Genomic DNA, 18,084 nt, shown 5'->3' on the forward strand with positions numbered 1-18,084 from the left:
CTCGTATATTTACGTATCAACCTAATTATCAAGGAAATCTTTCATGATTTCTACGCCACGTGCCTTAATCGTTCCTTTTTAAACAAAGGTGTGTCGATGGCAAGTGACCGTAATGTAAATGTTTACAAAAAATATAATGCATGAGGTATTACTATCATTAAGAAAGTACACCTTTGAAGGTGTAAATAAACAAGATAAGTACAAGTTTACAACTCACATTTGCAGTACAACCCTCAAAATTGCAATGTACCTTTTTATTATTCTATTCTCTATATACCCAAGCCACAAAAACAGTCTCTTTTCAAATCTCTTCTTTATAAGGGCAATCCTTTTATCTATAGTTCCTCTATTATAATGTTCTTTTTTCAACTTCTGTCTTGTAGTTGTATAATTGTGTTAGAAGGTTAAGGTACATGAGGCAAATGACACGAATACCTTATGCTCGGGTGAGATGCAAGAGCTTGTTGTAAAGCAACATTAATTCGAGCTCCACTCGCAAACATCAAATCGTATAGCTGGCACACGAATCTTGACAGCTCATCCTCGTCATCATCCCAAACTAACATCCCTTTATCTGTACCTTTATCCGTCTCACTATCTTCCCAATCGCTTGCTGGGCTTATGGGTTGTTCTGTATACTCGTCGTCTCCTTCATCTACCCCGATCTCAAACTTGCCGTTTCCCAAATCGTTCAATTCAGTTGACCCGAGAAATGTGGTCAACTGCATTTCTTGAGGTTCTGACGATGGACATATGACGGCTTTAGCACCCGAATCTAGGAATGCCTTTATTAGAGCCGGTGAAGGACCGTATAAACATGTGCATATTATTATCCTATCCCTCCAAGCACCAACCTGCAAAATTTATTACAATCAAATTAAACCAAACTTCAAAAAAAAAAAAATTATAAACTAAGTATGATTATCTAAAAACATACCATGCAACGCACGTCTTCAAGCGTTAAGTGCAAAGAAGGGACCGTCCTGCGAAACATGTAGGCCCCAATTTCTTGGTCATCTTCCATCACCTTCATAAAGCGGTTATTGAATCATTTTAACCAAATATAGAATAAATAAAAAACCGTGAGCTATTTAAACATACTTGTGTCTGGCGTCCTATGTAACGATGTACGACCCCTCCAATCTGAAAATAAGGTCGACACGCAACCAAATCAGAAACGCTAGAGATGTTGGTAATTGCTGACGTGTACTTTCTGCGTCGGCCTTTTAATAATGATAGCAGACTGTATTTGACATTCTGTAGAAACTTCTCAGCCAACTCTCCTGGTTCTGCCACTACAAATACATCATTTTGCCAGCTGTAACAACAAAAACACCGCAACTCGGATCAACAGGTGACATGGTTGTTAATACTTACAGCAAATAATTTTCATCAAAGTGACCTTAAAATAGACCCGGTGGTATCGTTTTGGAGAGACAGGTGTACGACTCCAACTTGTGGTGAATTCTGTAGCTTTTCGTGTAATAATCGAACAGGGGCTGACAGCTGTCGGGGTACTGTTGGTGATTCTGGAGGGGAAGAAGTTCTACCGGAATGGAATCCATCAAGGCTTAAATGAGGTACCAATTCAATTCTGCCAGGCCTATGAAGCCCAAGATCGGGACTGTAAAGAAGTGGGCTTGATGGAAAGCTTCCGGTGAATAATGGTGATGTGAAGGGCGTTGGGAAAGATGATGTCCCAGGGTCGGGCTTATTATTAAGTGGTCTTGATGCAGCATTCAGAAGTGATAATCTTATATTGTGATCAGAACAATATGTTTGAAGTGCACGAGCATGGTTATAAACTCTTCCAGAATCTGGATTGTGAGAAGCTTCCACTAATAAAACATTGCGTCTCCACCCTAACGATGGACTGTTTTCACCTGTGAATTTAATATGAAATATAAAAAATGGAGGTTAAAAAATGGAAGTTAATCAGACTTAGAAAGTAGAAACTGCACCAGTATTGGACCCATTTGCCTTGAAAAATTGATGAGAGTTGAGATTATCTGGTAGCTTTTCATCAATGTGATTCAGCAGCAGTCTCTCACAGGCCTTTTTAAATGCAGGAGAATTATTCTGAATATATTCATCTGTTGCTACCTCTAACTTTAGCCAGACTGTGGGGTCCGTTTCATCCAACTCCATATCACACCGATCATCAACTGTAAAAAGTCATTTATATTTTTTAAATAAGTACTTAAATAAACTAATTGTGATATCAGGAATGAGAATAATAATATTTAATATTCCACCTGGATTGAATCGAAAATAGTGTATTTCAGGAACCATCGGTAACAATGTGCTCAATGCTTCTTCAACACGTTCAACTGAGCATGCACTCTCAATCAACACTTGACCGGTGTCCAAATATCGCCACCCACCTTTACGAGCCTAGATTCAAAAGTGGATAATATTTAAGTTTTCCTATGTTTGTATAACTAAGAGAATTCAATTCACGTGCCATACCTTTGTTGGAACAGAACAACAACCAACTGAAACCAAAGTGTCGATTTTTGCATCAGGCCAAAGAAGCTGAGCTTCTCGTATTGCAAATATAGTAGGGTTATTTGCAACGATAGCGCCATCTTGCCAGCGAAAAACACCTGCATAGAGATAGATAAGGTTTAATTACAAAAAATAAATAAAAGTATAAATTTATTATGCCAAAATAACTATGTAGTACCATCAGAGTAATCATCAAGATAATACGGAGCTGCAGATGATGCTCTTATAGCTTGCCATAAATCATGTCTACAACTTCCCATATAAGCACTCCTTTTATACCCAATTTGAGCACCGGTAGTTGCCGTTCCTGGTCCATTCATAGTCATATTTTCTGACATCATCAAAGGGACTTCTGGTGTGCCAGCTGGATACTATAACATCAACACTTAATACATTAAGAAAAATAACACATTAATGTAATAATAACTAGGGAAAACACAAACCTGATAATTACGAAATATAAATGGCTGTGCTGGTGCCACATTGACCAATGTTGATACCACAAAAACTTTGGGAATCCGTTTTACTGATGAATCTATTAGCAAATCTCCATCCTCGTCAGCACATATCTCCTTTAACAATCTCTCAAACTGATCTGCACTGTGCTGGACAAATTCAAAACCGGTAGTTTTAGGGCTTATTTTCTTTAAACATTAGTAATTTTAAAGTGAATATAATAATGGAAAACAAAGTACTTTAGATCCATGTACAACAACTCTAAAGCTTTGTGACGAGCTCTTGTAAAGTTGATCTAACTTTTCTCTCCAAGTTGCTGCTTCATTATCCTTAGGAACAGGTTCAGCAAAAACAAGTTTTCCTGCAAAATTGTAAAACAAAATATTACATAAATACCCTTTAAACATTTATTATAATACGACTTCTGTAGATACAAAACATTTGAATTACCAAGATTTTTGTATATATCTTCACATTGTTCCAAAGACATAAGCTTTATTCCAAGAGCAACCGCCAGCATGCCGCCAGTTGATGTGCCACATATTAAGTCGAACATCTCATGTATCCGTTTCCCGGTACCATTTTCAATTTCTTTAAGAATCCTAACAGTAGCAAGGCCTTTCATCCCACCACCATCCATTGCAAGTATCCTTAAACCTTGTTTTGGGACCTGTCTTCCTTTGATAGCACGCCTTAGACTTTCATTCTCTCCTATATTAGAACAAAGTTTTACCCACATTTAACAAATTATATACACTTTACTTTCTTATTTCAGAAATTTTTATCACTCAGAACCAACCAAGAATTGCTAGAGCACGAGCAGCAGCTTTGCTCACACGTTGCTCAGATGAAAGTGTAAGCCTCAAAAGAAGATCTCTTAAACTTTCAGAAGTAACAAGGACTCGCCGATTCTCCAGACAAAAAGCTAAATTCCCAACTGCTAATAAAGCTAACCTTTGTACCTAGGAAAAATTGTAATGATTGTGTCACGTCCTTTATATAGATAAAGTGGTACCATTAATCGGAACTTATCGGGCGTACATACCTCTGGATCCTTATGGGCACATAATAGTTTTAAAGATTTCATCACATCTTTGCTAAGCATTTTTTGGGCCACTGTATCAGAGACAAAACCCAACTTGCCCACAACTTGCAAAACCGATTTTAGTTCTTGAGGACCAACAGAAGTAAGTACTCTTTTAATTGGCTGCATGATGTCACATTTCATCAACTGAAGGGCCACAGATACATCTGAGGCAAGAGAAGTGAGCGCAGAGCAAGCCTCCACAACCTTAATAAAAAAATTAAAAGAATTTAACTACCTAGAATAAGAATTTAGCAAGACATAAACAAATATTAAACCATAAAAAGCCTCATTTACCACATGTTGGTCTTCACTGCTTATCATGCTTATGAGCTGTCTGACAGCGTTTTCATCTTTACCAATAACTACACGGTTTCCTTCATCCTGCATGATCTTTGCTAAAGCAGATGCTAGCAAAGGATGGTGACATGAAGAAAAACGAAATATAAGAGAAAAAAACGCACTCAACTTGTGCCTTGATGCAACAAAGTAAGAACTATTCTCCATCTGCAATTTCATGAAAATGAGTTGTGAAAAAATTGAGTACGATATATGAAGAATATTATCATTACTCGGTACCTCAATTTGAACATTGACTGATCTAAGATGGTCATCTGACACAATACGAATATTTGCAAGAGAAAGGTGGCGAAGTTGATGCAAAGGCAAAATATCAGGAAGAAACTCAAGTGGATTACCAAATAGCCTAAGAATCCGTAATTCAGCCATGGCCCTGCATGAAAGATTATGAAAAACAATAAGTTTAAATGGAATTAAGTATAGCCGTCGCTATAAGATGATAACAACCAATTACCAAGGAAAACAAGTTACAATTTAGGTAAAAAGTGAATAACCTGAAATCAAGAAGAGGGCGAATTAACTTATTATGTTCAAGTGATAATTCCACAAGTCCAACACACTGCTTCAGTTCAACTGTGTAATGTTCAGACAAGACACAAAAGATGAGTCACAACTCACACGCTGTAGAAAACTGCTCTGAACATAATCAAACAGCAAGTGTCTTCTCATAAACCTTACCTGGTACCGAAACCAACATATTGTAGTCAACTGTGAGCACTTTCAGGTTTTTCAAAGCACCAAGCTCAGGCGGCAAGACTGTTAGCTTATTGTTATCAAGATATAGCTTTTCGAGACATGGGAGTTTGGTCAACTCTACTGGAAGCGTCTGCACATACGTTCAACATTTGGAAAAATATAAGAAATTTGCACACAACTTACTTCGAACAAAACCGCCATTAAGTTAAACCTCTAACAAACTACAAATTTCGTATCTTTCACATATAGATCCATTCAACCGCCCGTATTGCAACAATTATCTAGGGCATTTAAGTATTAAACACAAGCAACATTGCAAAAAAAAACATACACAAAACAACTTACTAATAATCCACAGTTATTAAGACTAACAACAGTAACATTCATCCAATGATCACCACCCCCAGGACCCAACTCCGCAGCGAAATCCGACTTCAACAGCTTCGCAAGCACTCCCATCCCATCATTCCCCGGACCCGACACCCCAACTCGCGACATCGCCACCGCCTTAAGCGGCTCCCTCCGCTTCACAACCTTCATTTCCACCGCCACAACATTCCCATTCCCATTCCCATCATCCTCAACCGACACCAACCGAATCACAACCGTGTCCTGCGGCAATGGCAACGCCACCATCACCTGAGACTGCAGCCTCAAAGTGAGCTGATCCTCATCGTCGCCCGCGTTCCATTCGAGATCAATCCGAAACCCTAGCTCCGGATTATTATTATTATTATCATTGCTATTAACATTATTATTATTATTATTGTTGTTGTTGTTGTTGTTGTTGTCTTGATCGTCTAGTGCTTCATCGGAGCCGTAATAGAGCGATAAATGAAAGACATCAGACGGGCGTTTCCAGCCTAATCCCCACGACATTACAAGTCAGAGTGGATCATGGGTTAAATGAACGAATTGGAAGTTGAATTGAAGGAATTAGGGTTTAAGGAAGGTATTGGTGCAATGTAGGGTTACGATTGGGACAAAATTGGGGGAAATGAAATGAGGCGAATGCGTGTATTGAATTGAATAATAAACGGATTTACACATTAATTATAATATGCATTCATGGACCTGGCGAATTGTTGATGATGTCATTGTGAGAGAAATGAAATAATAAATAAATAAAAATGAGGTTTTTAATAAATTTGGGGTTGGTTGAAGGAAGAAGACGGATGATACGACGACGTTGAATGATTGCCTACATCCTACTGACTTTGCTTTCTTGTTTCATTTCAAGACTTTTACCATTCCAAAATAAAACTCCAAAAACAAGTTTTTTTTTTTTAACGACGACTTCTTTCTTGTGTTTATTCATCAAACTTTATAATTTGGAGAGCGTCATTGTCTTCATTCTGGCTAGAATAGGGGTGTAAACGAGCTAAGTCGAGCTCGAGCTTGAGCTTGGGTTGCTTCGAGCTTTATTTTCAAAGCTCAAGCTTGGCTCGTGAGTAGATTTTCAAGCTCGAGCTCGGCTCGTTTACTATTTATCAATTAATTATTATATAATTATAATTATTTTTATATATTTTTTCTATTATAATTTTGTGTAAACTAATATATATTATTTAGTGATTTTTATTTATTTTTTCATAGCATTATATACATTGATTAATAATTATTAAATATATATTTTAAAAAATTATATAAATGATAGGCTCGAGCTCGATAAGTGAAGTTCGGGCTCGTGCTCGTTTATTAAATGAGCTTACTTTTAGGCTCAAGCGCGGGCTCGGACTTTATTAATCTCAACTCGATCAAGCTTTTTAACGAGCCGATCTCGAGTAGCTCGCGAGCAGCTCGGCTCATTTGCACCCCTAGGCTAAACTATATGTTTTAACTAAGCTCGTGTTGGCTTTAAAGTTTGGCTTGGGTATTCCCCTAGGTCCCCCCCCTGGGGACTATATCGTCGGCTATCATTTACAATCATTTTGCCGCCACAAAAGCACTCTTTGGAATAACATACTGTGGGAGGAAAACTCATATGGGCTCGAGATTTGAATTGACAACCTCGCAAGGCTTAACACAAATCTTTCATTACCAATATCTATTGATACGGTTATGAAAAAAAAATTTAGAACGATCGTTTCAACAATAAATACGTTTAAAGGCATGTTCACAATTGATGTGTAGTTAAATATGCTTAACTAATTTGTGGACATTATGTGAAATCAAGTTGGGCTGTTAGTAAAAAATCACAAGAACTAAATGGGCTTGTTCAATAGCAATTAGTTGGGCTGAGAAGAAACATGCATGCAGAGGCTTAAAAGATTATATAGTGGGCTTAATTATAACTTAATAATGTGTTAGTCCATTAAATAAAGTATGAAGTCAAGTCGGTTTACAAATTACAAGTTACAACACGGAATTAAAAGGAACTTAAAGGAGATCGGTGACGGCAGAAACGAGTTCGACGGCTACAGGAGAATCGAGAAAAGGTTTTGATGATTTTTGGGTTTTAATTATTTTAAAGAACAAGAAATCATTTTGGTTTGTAATGTAAGTTTTTTGTTGTTTGTCTATAAAACAGTTTGAGTGTGTCTCTAAGTTTAAGTTTTCTACAGAATCACATAACCTAGTTAAGCATTCCGAATTGTATGTGTGTTTAATTATATTCACTATTTCTATCGTTGCAACCTGCATACTAAGATTAGAATGGCTCAGTGTCTAGTGTGGATATAAATTGTTTAGCTAAAGGATTATTGCACCATAATTGTTAGTAAGCCAAATCAATTCAAAATATTGTCTTAATATTGAAGTTAGCTTTAAAATTATTAAATGATACATAAAATACTATTTAAAACTTATATAAATGGTAAATAATGTATATTACTTATAGTATAAAAAAGATGCAATTTTTGGATACACCCATTAGTTTACAAAAAGTATCCATTTGCTATACCCGTCTAAAACGTGTCTATCAAATAACCATAATATATAAATTGGTTTCAGATATCATCATTGAATGACTCAAATAATTTAAACACACATAAACTTATCAAAACATTTAAATCGATGTGACAATTAGTATTAAATTGGTTGTATTAACCATTAAATCTTATATCCGTCTCAACATATAAAAGAATTCAAACGTAATCCTACACTCGATCTATATGTTTCAGGTTTCGGGTATCTATATGTCGGGTTGCTAAATAGTATGTTTTCGAATATTACCGAAGGGCATTAACACAAAATAATTAAGTAGTCATTCATCTTCCCTCTGCAACCGCATCTCCCCTGCAAGACACACATTATGAAAACACTCCTCAATTCACCTTCAAAACCCTAACCCTAATTCCACCCCCAATTCACCCACCATCAAATTGACCCGACCCGATGGACGATAACACCACCAATCCGAAGTCATCAACTCCGATTCTCGACCGATTCAAGGTTCTATTGAAGGACCGAGAGGACGAAGCTAGGGTTTCAATTGGGGCAAATGACGATATGCTTGGTACCGGAGAAATTGTGGAGCTTTATGAAGTTGTGTTGTCGGAATTGGTTATTAATTCGAAGCCGATTATTACTGATCTCACGATTATTGCTGGTGAACAGAGGGAGCATGGTGAAGGTATTGCTGATGCGATTTGTGCTCGGATTATTGAGGTAATTGTGTTAATTGAAGTTTTCTGAATGTTGTGTTGGGTCTAGGGTTATAAAGTTTGTAACTTTGTTAAATTGTTGTATGCATATTCATGATATGAGTTGTTATTAGTAATTAGGCATGAAAGTTGTTGTCTTGGTTGTTAGTTTCGATGTGTTTGTAATATTACAAGTCGCAAAGGTTGAGCCTTGGGCCCGAGATAAGCAAGGCGTATAACATAAAGATATCATTTTTTGGGGTTTTAGACATGTTTTAGGTTTTTTAAGGGCTAGTGTAGGCTGGTGTCAGGTCATTTTTGGATGCTTCAAACCAGTTTACTCGGAATGTTCAGGATTTGGGTGAAATCTCACTTCGCTTGAAACTCGCCTGGATGGCAGCGAGGCGCTATCTATGAGCCTCACCTGAGGGTTTTGGCGCACCTGAAGGGCTTTTGACGAAGTTTTCTGAGTGTTAAATTGGGTTTAGGGTTACAAAGTTTCTAACTTAGTTAAATTGTTGTATGCATATTCATGATATGAGTTGTTATTAGTAATTAAGCATGAAAGTTGTTGTCTTGGATGTTATTTTCGATGTGTTTGTAATATTGCAAGGCACAAAGGTTGAGCTTTGGGCTCGAGATAAGCAAGGCGTATAACATAAAGATATCATTTTTTGGGGTTTTAGACATGTTTTAGGTTTTTTAAGGGCTAGTTTAGGTTGTTTCCGGGTCTTTTATGGATGTTTTAGACCAGAGGGAACATGGTGAGGGGATTGCTGATGTGATTTGTGCTCGAATTATTGAGGTAATTGTGTTGTTCTTTTGTTTGTGATTGAAGTTTTCTTAAGTTATGTTAGGTCTAGGGTTATAAAGTTTCTAACTTTATTAAGTTATTGTATGCATACTCATGATATGGTTTGCTAGTTATTAGGCATGAAATTTGTTTGTCTTGGGTGTTAGTTTCGATGTCTTTGTAATATTGCAAGGCGCAAAGGTCGAGCCTTGCGTCTAGGTGCAAGGGTCTTAAAAGGCGAGGGCTTGAGATGAGCAAGGCGCATAACATAAACATAGTATTTTTGGGGGTTTTAGACATCTGTTAGGTTTTTGGGTTGTTTTAGGCTAGGGCTGGTCACTAGTTGAGCCATAGTGGGTTTGAGCTCGAGCTCGAAATGAAATGAGGTAGCTCGGCTAGGCTCGAGGTCGATCTTGAAGTTAAATGAGCCTAAGATCGAGCCAACAAACCGAGCTTGGGTCGAGATTGGCTCGGTTACAAAAATGAGCCAGCTCGGATCAGGTTGTTTCAAATTAAACTTTCTTAGCCATTATTATTCGAGCTGTTTTTGGGCCATTTTTGGATGTTTTAGACCTGTTTGCCCGAAATTTTAAGGATTTGGGTGAAGTCTCACGGAAATCTGACCAAAATTTGGCCGGAATCTTGATCGAAAGTCGTCTGGATGGCAGTGAGGCTCTATTTATGCGCCTTGTCTAAGGGCCTTGGTGCACCCGAAGGCCTATTTTGACAAAGTTAACTTACACTTTCATAAACCTTAAGTTTGCAATGTTTGGTGTTTTTGTTCATTATAATGTCATTGTAACTCTTCAGCACTTGATGCTTACTATACCTACTTCTCTATCTGTTACTATTTTTTGTTGTTTCATAAGCATGAACATCCTGCACTTTCTGAAGTTTATATGGCCTAATTTTGTTTGCTCTGCTATCTAGGTTCCTGTTGAACAAAAGCTTCCTTCTTTATATCTTCTGGATAGTATTGTTAAAAATATTGGTAGAGAATACGTAAGGCACTTTTCTGCTTGTTTGCCTGAGGTTAGTGGCTCAAAGTATTTGTTTTATTTACAGTATAAAACATATTAAAGTTTCAGAAATGTGATTTTTTTTTATGATTGTTTTTCTAGGTCTTTTGTGCGGCATACAGGCAGGTTCACCCAAATCAACGCCCTTCCATGCGCCATCTTTTTGGTACTTGGTCAACCGTGTTTCCAGCTTCTGTTCTTCGCAAGATTGAAAGTCAACTGCGGTTTTCCCCTTCTTCTTCTTTAAGAGATTCTGAATCTCCAAGACCTGCTCATGGTATACATGTCAATCCTAAATACTTGGAGAAAATTCAACATGCAAGAGCTGCTTCAGCTCCAAAGATTGTTGAAGAATATGAATCTGATAACAGGAATGTGGTCTCTTCACATATTGGAACTCAGTCAATGGGGTCAACTAGTCGTGTGGGCCGTACGCCTTTTAGTCTTGGACATAAACAGCCTCCATCACCAGTACTTGATGAATATATTATGGCTGATTCTCCCAAAAGGGTTGTTGAAGGAGCATCCCCATCTCGTCACGGATATGATTATCGAACAGGTGTCGTGACAGCTGGCGATGAAGATCTACGTGACTGGCGGAGACCACATGGTGTAACTAATGGATTTGATGTTCAGAGACCTAGAGCTCTGATTAGCGCATACGGGACAGATGAAAGGATTAAAGCAAGCCAAAAACTTCACCATGGGAAAAACTTAACTGTAAATGGGTTAGGCTTAGGTAGTAAGCCTGGTGTGATGACATGGCGGAACTCTGACGAAGAGGAGTTTGAGTGGGAAAATATGAGTCCCACTTTAGCAGACCGTGGTTGTGGTAATGATTTGTTTTCATCTGCTTCGTTACCTGGTAGCTCTAAAGTAGGTCAGCCTCTTCATGTCGACCGGTCAATGCCTACAAAGACTGATTTTGGCAGAGGTGATTGGTCTATCCATGAGCTACTTCCTTCAGTTACTCCCAACACTGCAGTTTCATTGGTTAGTGTATATTTTTCTTATATATGTTCCTCTTCAATAATCTATCTAGAAAATTAAAATCTGTTTTTTTTTTCAGGCTGATCGTGGATTAAAGCGGAAAATGCCTGGATTCCAAAGTGAGCCACAAGATTCATTCAATCTTTCTCATGGTCAGCATCACTACAATTCTCATGGTCAAAGGCCCCATCTCATTGACAGCTTTCAAGGTGGCAGTAATCTACCACACCACTTATCTTCATCATCTTGGCGACCCCCACTAAATATGCAAATGCCGTCTCATCCATTTCAAAAACAAGTAAATGACAGTTTTAGTGAAAGGAGAGAATCCAGTCAACAAATCCCAGTGCAGAACACTAGGTTCCCACCACAGTTATCACTGCCTCAAGAAATTAGACCAAATATGATACCACCTACTTTAGGTTATAACCCGTCTCATTTAGTAACCCGACCCATGATTCGTGGGTACACCCCTCAAAGATTTGACCCATCTGCTGGTGCTTCATTGCATCCAGTTTCTGGCATGCAATCATCTATGCCTTTTCATTTAGGCCCACCTCCTTTACCCCCAGGCCCACCTCCAGGTCCTCAATTACTTTCATCAATCGCCTCCGCCCCTCCAGCTGGCGGTGCAATTTCTGGTTTATTAGGTTCTCTTATGGCTCAAGGTTTTCTCTCACTCAACAAACCGTCTCATGAACAGGTACATATAATTTATCAGATTACAAAAGTTGTAATTTGTTGTAAGTTTTTCTTAGTTATGTAATTATATGTATAGGATTCAGTTGGGCTTGAGTTTGATCTTGATGTTCTGAAGACGCGCCACGAGTCAGCAATAGCTGCTTTATATGAAGCTCTGCCCAGACAATGCAAAACATGTGGGCTCCGATTCAAGTTGCAAGAAGAACATAGTAATCATATGGATTGGCATGTGACTAAGAACCGAGTATCAAAAAACCGTAAGCAAAAACCATCTCAGAAGTGGTTTGCTAATGTTAATGTGTGGCTGAGTAGTGCAGAGGCATTGGGAACTGATCCGGTTCCAGGGTTTCTTCTTCCTTCTGAGAATGTTGTGGAAAAGAAAGACGATGATGACATGGCGGTTCCTGCTGATGAGGATCAGAATGTTTGTGCACTTTGTGGAGAGCCGTTTGATGATTTTTACAGTGATGAAACAGAAGAATGGATGTATAGAGGTGCTGTGTACATGAATGCTCCATCTGGAGCAACTGCGGGCATGGATAGATCTCAGTTAGGCCCCATAGTTCATGCTAAATGCAGGTCTGAGTCTACTGTGGACCCTCCTGATGATTCTGCCCATAATGGACGGGTATGTAATGCAACTGGCTTTGCTGTATATATGAAATTATAAGATCCTTGCTGCCTATATTACAAATTAAATAGGTGAAGTTAAGTATTTGCTGTAATTTTTTGTCTACTCGTTTTAAGCATGACTTCCTCTGCAAATTGCAAATTTCTTTGTGTCTTCGATTCACCACAATTAGTGATTTTATGGTGTTATTCTAAACAAAACAATATTTTGGTTACTCCATTTGGTTTCTACTTGGCGATGCCCTTTTCGCACACGAAACCAATTAAACAGCAAATTAGAAAATGTAACTCACCTTCACCTGTTTAATTTAAAATATAATTAACTGAACTGCATTAAAAAGATAAATTATATGAGGTGATAAAAAATGTCTACCAGAACTTATTTGACTGGTACTGTAATGCATGTTGTAAAAGTTAAAAGATTTTCATTTGTTTTATTTTTTATTTTCAGGCATTTACTGAAGAGAGGATGCGTAGTTAGCTGAGCTGATTTCGGCTTTTAGGTCCATTTCTGTAACCTAGAAACGAGTTTCTTCATTTTACTTGTTCTCACATCTGCTCGAATGTATGCAGTGGCAGTCTTGTACATGTATAGTTGGATTAAATTGATATGGATTTCCCCTGCATCAGAATGACTGAACTACCCGTTTTTCGTTTTTTGCTTTTTTTTTTTTTCGTAATTCCATCTTTCCATGGCCGGATTCTTGATTCTTAAGACCTACCCGTATCACAATTCACAAAAATTGTTAAGATTGGAAGCATCTTATAGGTCTTTTTAATTAGATGTATGCATTTTGTTGCCAACTGTTATTTGCAGGGAGGATTACATTGCTGATAAAAGTGCATACATTGATGAAATGTCTGTAGAAGAACCCTGGTCAACCTGTGCTCAACATATTTCGACTTATTTTCATTGTTGCAGCAGTTAACTGTATTTCCAGCTTTGTTCATTTGATGCTTTTAAAACATGCAATTCAAATGTTTTGTTACATTTAATGGGTTATATATCTGAAAAACTTATTATTTATGGTAAAAGTGAGATGCACAAGAATTGCATATCCATCACACTTTATTAGATAATGTGTTTGCTAGATTACATGAGCATTGCAAGTTATAAGCTTGAATCCAGATACAAATGTCTTAACTAGTTTACACTAATGGAGAGAACTCTTACCCTCAAAATAAACAAACAACTAATTGCCACAAGAATAAAAAGCATACATCTCTATATTGGCATTCCAATGTGAAGATACACATCCTGCTTGTTGATGAAATAGCTTTGATGAAATAGCTTTGAAGTATCACAATATTTGCTTTTGAGTAGATACCATTTGGGAAAATTCCCAAAATGGATAATTTTAACCAACGGAAAAATTCCCAAAATGGCCATATCATTTGTTTGTTTGGGAAGTCATTTGCTCGTTTGGGAGGTCATTTGTTCATTTGGGGTGTCGGGTGTCGTTTGTTCGTTTGGGTGATCATTTATTCGTTTGGGAGGTCATTTGTTTGTTTGGGGTTCGACCTAAATATTTAGGCCGAACCCCGAAGGTACTTTTGAATGAAATGCCTAGGCTTTAAGCGGGCGGCACTCCTACTAATCGTCGAGTATTTAAGAGAAAACGGTATCGGAACTTGTACGTACTTTAAGAATAAACCACTCAAGATCGTTGGGAATCGGACACTATTCCCAAGACTAATTGTGTGAGTGAGAGAATGGGTTTTGGGATGCAAAAATGCAGGGCCCCAACCTCCTATTTATAGGAAAAATTTTGAAGTTCATCGTGTATCGAGATGGACTGTAAAACCCTCCTTAACCGCCCTTTTATTATTTGAATCCGTAGGTATCGCGGCGAATGAATGATCTTATCATCGTGTAGCACGACATAGACCAACTAGAATTGCTTCGTCTGACCTGCCATGTGGTGCCACATGGCCTATCAGATCGTGCCACGTGTGTTCCACATGGTGCAACACGTGTCTGGTGGTCGTGGTGCCCACGCTGCGTATCGCGATGACCAAAGACTCGGTTCATTGCGTAGAGCGACACCATGCATCTATTTCTCGAGTTTTTGTGAAACATCCAGGCGTGATGGTTCTTCTTCTGATCCATCGCGTAGCGCCATGGTTCTTGCTTGAATTCCAGAATTTTCATTTTCTGCCCTTTATCTTCACACGCCCATTGTGTAATAATTGTAATGATTAATGTTTTTGATCAGTTGTGAAGTTTGGTTTGAGTTCTCAGGTTGCACAATTCTGCTACCTTGAAGTAATTAAGCCATTGGCAACTAAAATCCCAATTGGAGTCATTGAAGAGTAAGTTGAAAGGTAAAATGAATAGATGATAATTGACAGTGGCAATTAATAGAAGCATGTGCAAGAAGGTGCAACAACATGAATAAGTGTACGTGCCTTTGTTCTTCTTCTTCGGTGAAAGAAACAATATTGCATCATCACAAAATTGTTTATATAGTATCTTGAAAGATAACGTGTAAGCAAGGTAATTGTTATACATGTAAGAGTATAATTTAGTTTGTCAACAATTGTTTTTCACATATACACGGGTGTGCCATCTTTCATAGTACGCTGAAACACGTTCGGCAAGTAATCTGATTCGACACCGGCGACGGAAAACGGTTGTGGTATGAAAAATTGGTCACGAAGATGGATCATGCTAATGCATTCTATGTTTGTATTTTATTTCTCAACATACACGAAACAACAAGTGGTTGCTGACTTGCTGTTCCACACAAGGATTTCATGGACAGGTATGACACACAAAAGATTTCATGGCTCATCACATTGCAACTACTTCTAGAATTGATTATCTCCGGCACTTTGCTTTTTGTTCATGTAGAAAACGTGCTCCACGCATGACCAAGTTGACATATAACAAGTGGTATTATGTGCATGAGAGTTCAAGATGATCTTTTCAAAGAGAATGGTGATCATGGTGATATTATTATTGAAGTGAGATTGTTTGTCCTTTACAAATGTCTTCCTTCTCCCATATACAGGAGGTTATATCTTTTACATATCAAAACTAACTTTGTGGTTCCTCTTTATCTGGTTCCTTTCCTTCAACTTCTGGCCTTTTACCCATCATGCACTAGATAGGTCTGAAGAGCATGCTTTCCTTAGACTTTCATATGGTTAAGGAGAAAGAATAGTAAATCTTGGGAGGATTTCTTGGTTTGACCAAATTTTTATTCTTATCTTCGTTTTTTATGGGCCTTTACTCTTCTCATGGGCTATCCTTGTTAAATCTTCAATAACCTTCTTCACCTATTTGGTTATGGACCGCCTTAGTTAGAAGCCTTAATTCGAGGTAGGCTCTATAATTACTAAGTATTTGTTTGTTACAATAAGTTATTAGTTAAAAGTTTATAGGCAATTTTAATTTATTTTAAAATAAATTGATAAAAATATGCGATACCTGATTTAAATGAATGAATGGCCGGCCACCTTTGTAGCACGATTACCGTTCTAGAATTAGACATTTATCTTTATTTAAACAGTTCTATCTATATGATTTAGACATGTCACTCTCCTCCTTTTACATGGAATTGACAAGAGAAATACATGCATTATTTGACATTTTGTTGTGAAAAAGATTAGTCAAACATCAAATCAATTTGCAATAGGGCACATTGCTAAATCACGTTAGTTAATACGTGTACGCGTTCTATATATATATATAGGGTAAGGTTAAAATGAAAACTCATTTGAGTCGTGAAAACCCTATGTAACATCGTTTTTTTTTCTTTTTGTTACATGTAATATATGTTGTAACATTTAATACAAAACATTGAAACATCAAAAAAAAAATGTAGTGAAAACTCACTTGAGTTGTGAAACATGGAATTGACAAGAGAAATATATATATATATATATATATATATATATATATATATATATATATATTTTTCAAACTATACTTCTATATATATATATATAGGGTAGTATAAAATGAAAACACACTTGAGTTATGAAAACTCTAAAAACTCATTCTCAACCACATGTTTTAATTAATTTTAAATCTTGTGGTCCATAATTAAAGTGAATAAAAAATATAAATATAAATATAACTTTTTCTCTCTTCTGAAAACATATATAAAAATTAGTAAAAAAATGTTAAAAAATAGCAAAACATTTTTTTTATGTTTCGATGTTTTGTATTAAATGTTACAACATATATTACATGTAACAAAAAAAAACGATGTTACATAGGGTTTTCGCGGGTTTTCACAACTCAAATGAGTTTTCATTTTAACCTGACCCTATATATATATATATATATATATATATATAGGTGAGATCAAATAAAAACTCATCTTAAAGATAAAACTTAAAAACTCCTAAAAATTATTTTTAACTTTTTTAAAAAAAAAATTTTGAAGTTTCTTTTTTTTTTCCATTATTCTTATATATATATTGTTATTGATTCCAAAAAAAAACCTTGCTGTAACCTTGTCGATATAGTGTACATGTGTAATAGTGTGCATTACATATATACAAAGTGTTGTATTGTATAGAATACAACACTATTGCACATATTTGATACAACACTATCGTATATATGCAATATAAGACTAATACGCACATCGAATATGCATTAGGTAGTATGTATAATACAACATTAACGCACATGTGCACTACATCGACTTTTATTTTATTATTCTTTTTGCATATAATACAACACTACTACACATATATAATACACACGCGCATTACATCAGTTTTTTTTTATTTTTTCGAGTGAAGGGTAAGAAAATATAAGAATAATGGCAAAAACAGAAATTTAAAAATATTTTTTTATTTTTAATTAAAATAATTCTTTAAGAGTTTTTGAGTTTTCTCTCTAAAGATAAGTTTTCTCTTGATCCTTTCTATATATATATATATATATATATATATATATATATATATGGGAGATTTCAATTAAGAACCCCTTTGAGTTTTAAGAACTCAAAAGAACTTATTGTAACGATTTTTTTTTTCGAATTTTTTTTACACATGCTTAATATATGTAAGTTACATACACGTAAAAAATTACAGAATTTTTTACGCACCGAGTCGACTTTTTACACATGTGTAACGGACGTAAAAGTTAGTGTAACCACTTACATATTTATTCTCTCTTCTACTTTGACTTTTTTGCCAGATTTAATCTCAACCACATATTCCAATCCATTTAATTTAATGTGTGGCCTAGAATTGAGTTCTTAAGTTCTTAAAACTCAACATGGTTCTCAAAATATCACT

At 36.5% G+C, this 18,084-nt stretch overlaps 1 protein-coding gene and 1 pseudogene across 2 annotated transcripts; one reads left to right on the forward strand and one right to left on the reverse strand.

Annotated features, from left to right (window-relative positions):
- Positions 1-404: 404 nt before the first annotated feature.
- On the reverse strand, positions 405-5,983 carry LOC143612598 (phospholipase A I-like; annotated as a pseudogene). The gene is made up of 17 exons (XR_013149970.1): positions 5,450-5,983; positions 5,087-5,234; positions 4,903-4,981; positions 4,628-4,781; positions 4,346-4,555; positions 4,010-4,255; positions 3,764-3,926; positions 3,415-3,675; positions 3,204-3,325; positions 2,952-3,113; positions 2,687-2,879; positions 2,470-2,606; positions 2,256-2,394; positions 1,962-2,165; positions 1,102-1,883; positions 938-1,027; positions 405-854 (listed from the first exon to the last, which is right to left on the reverse strand). The product of XR_013149970.1 is annotated as a phospholipase A I-like (transcript).
- Positions 5,984-8,440: 2,457 nt separating this feature from the next.
- Positions 8,441-13,462, forward strand: LOC143612620 (polyadenylation and cleavage factor homolog 4-like). Its single transcript, XM_077086564.1, has 6 exons — positions 8,441-8,713; positions 10,412-10,513; positions 10,603-11,493; positions 11,570-12,193; positions 12,269-12,820; positions 13,274-13,462. Exons 1-6 carry the CDS (start codon positions 8,441-8,443, stop codon positions 13,301-13,303), a joined length of 2,472 nt encoding a protein of 823 aa, XP_076942679.1. The 3' UTR covers positions 13,304-13,462.
- The last annotated feature ends 4,622 nt before the right edge of the window (positions 13,463-18,084 follow it).

Source organism: Bidens hawaiensis, unplaced genomic scaffold (genome assembly GCF_021521415.1).
Source record: "Bidens hawaiensis isolate Kalapana, Puna unplaced genomic scaffold, B.hawaiensis_p1.1 tig00002236_1, whole genome shotgun sequence".
NCBI classification, from domain to species: Eukaryota; Viridiplantae; Streptophyta; class Magnoliopsida; order Asterales; family Asteraceae; genus Bidens; species Bidens hawaiensis.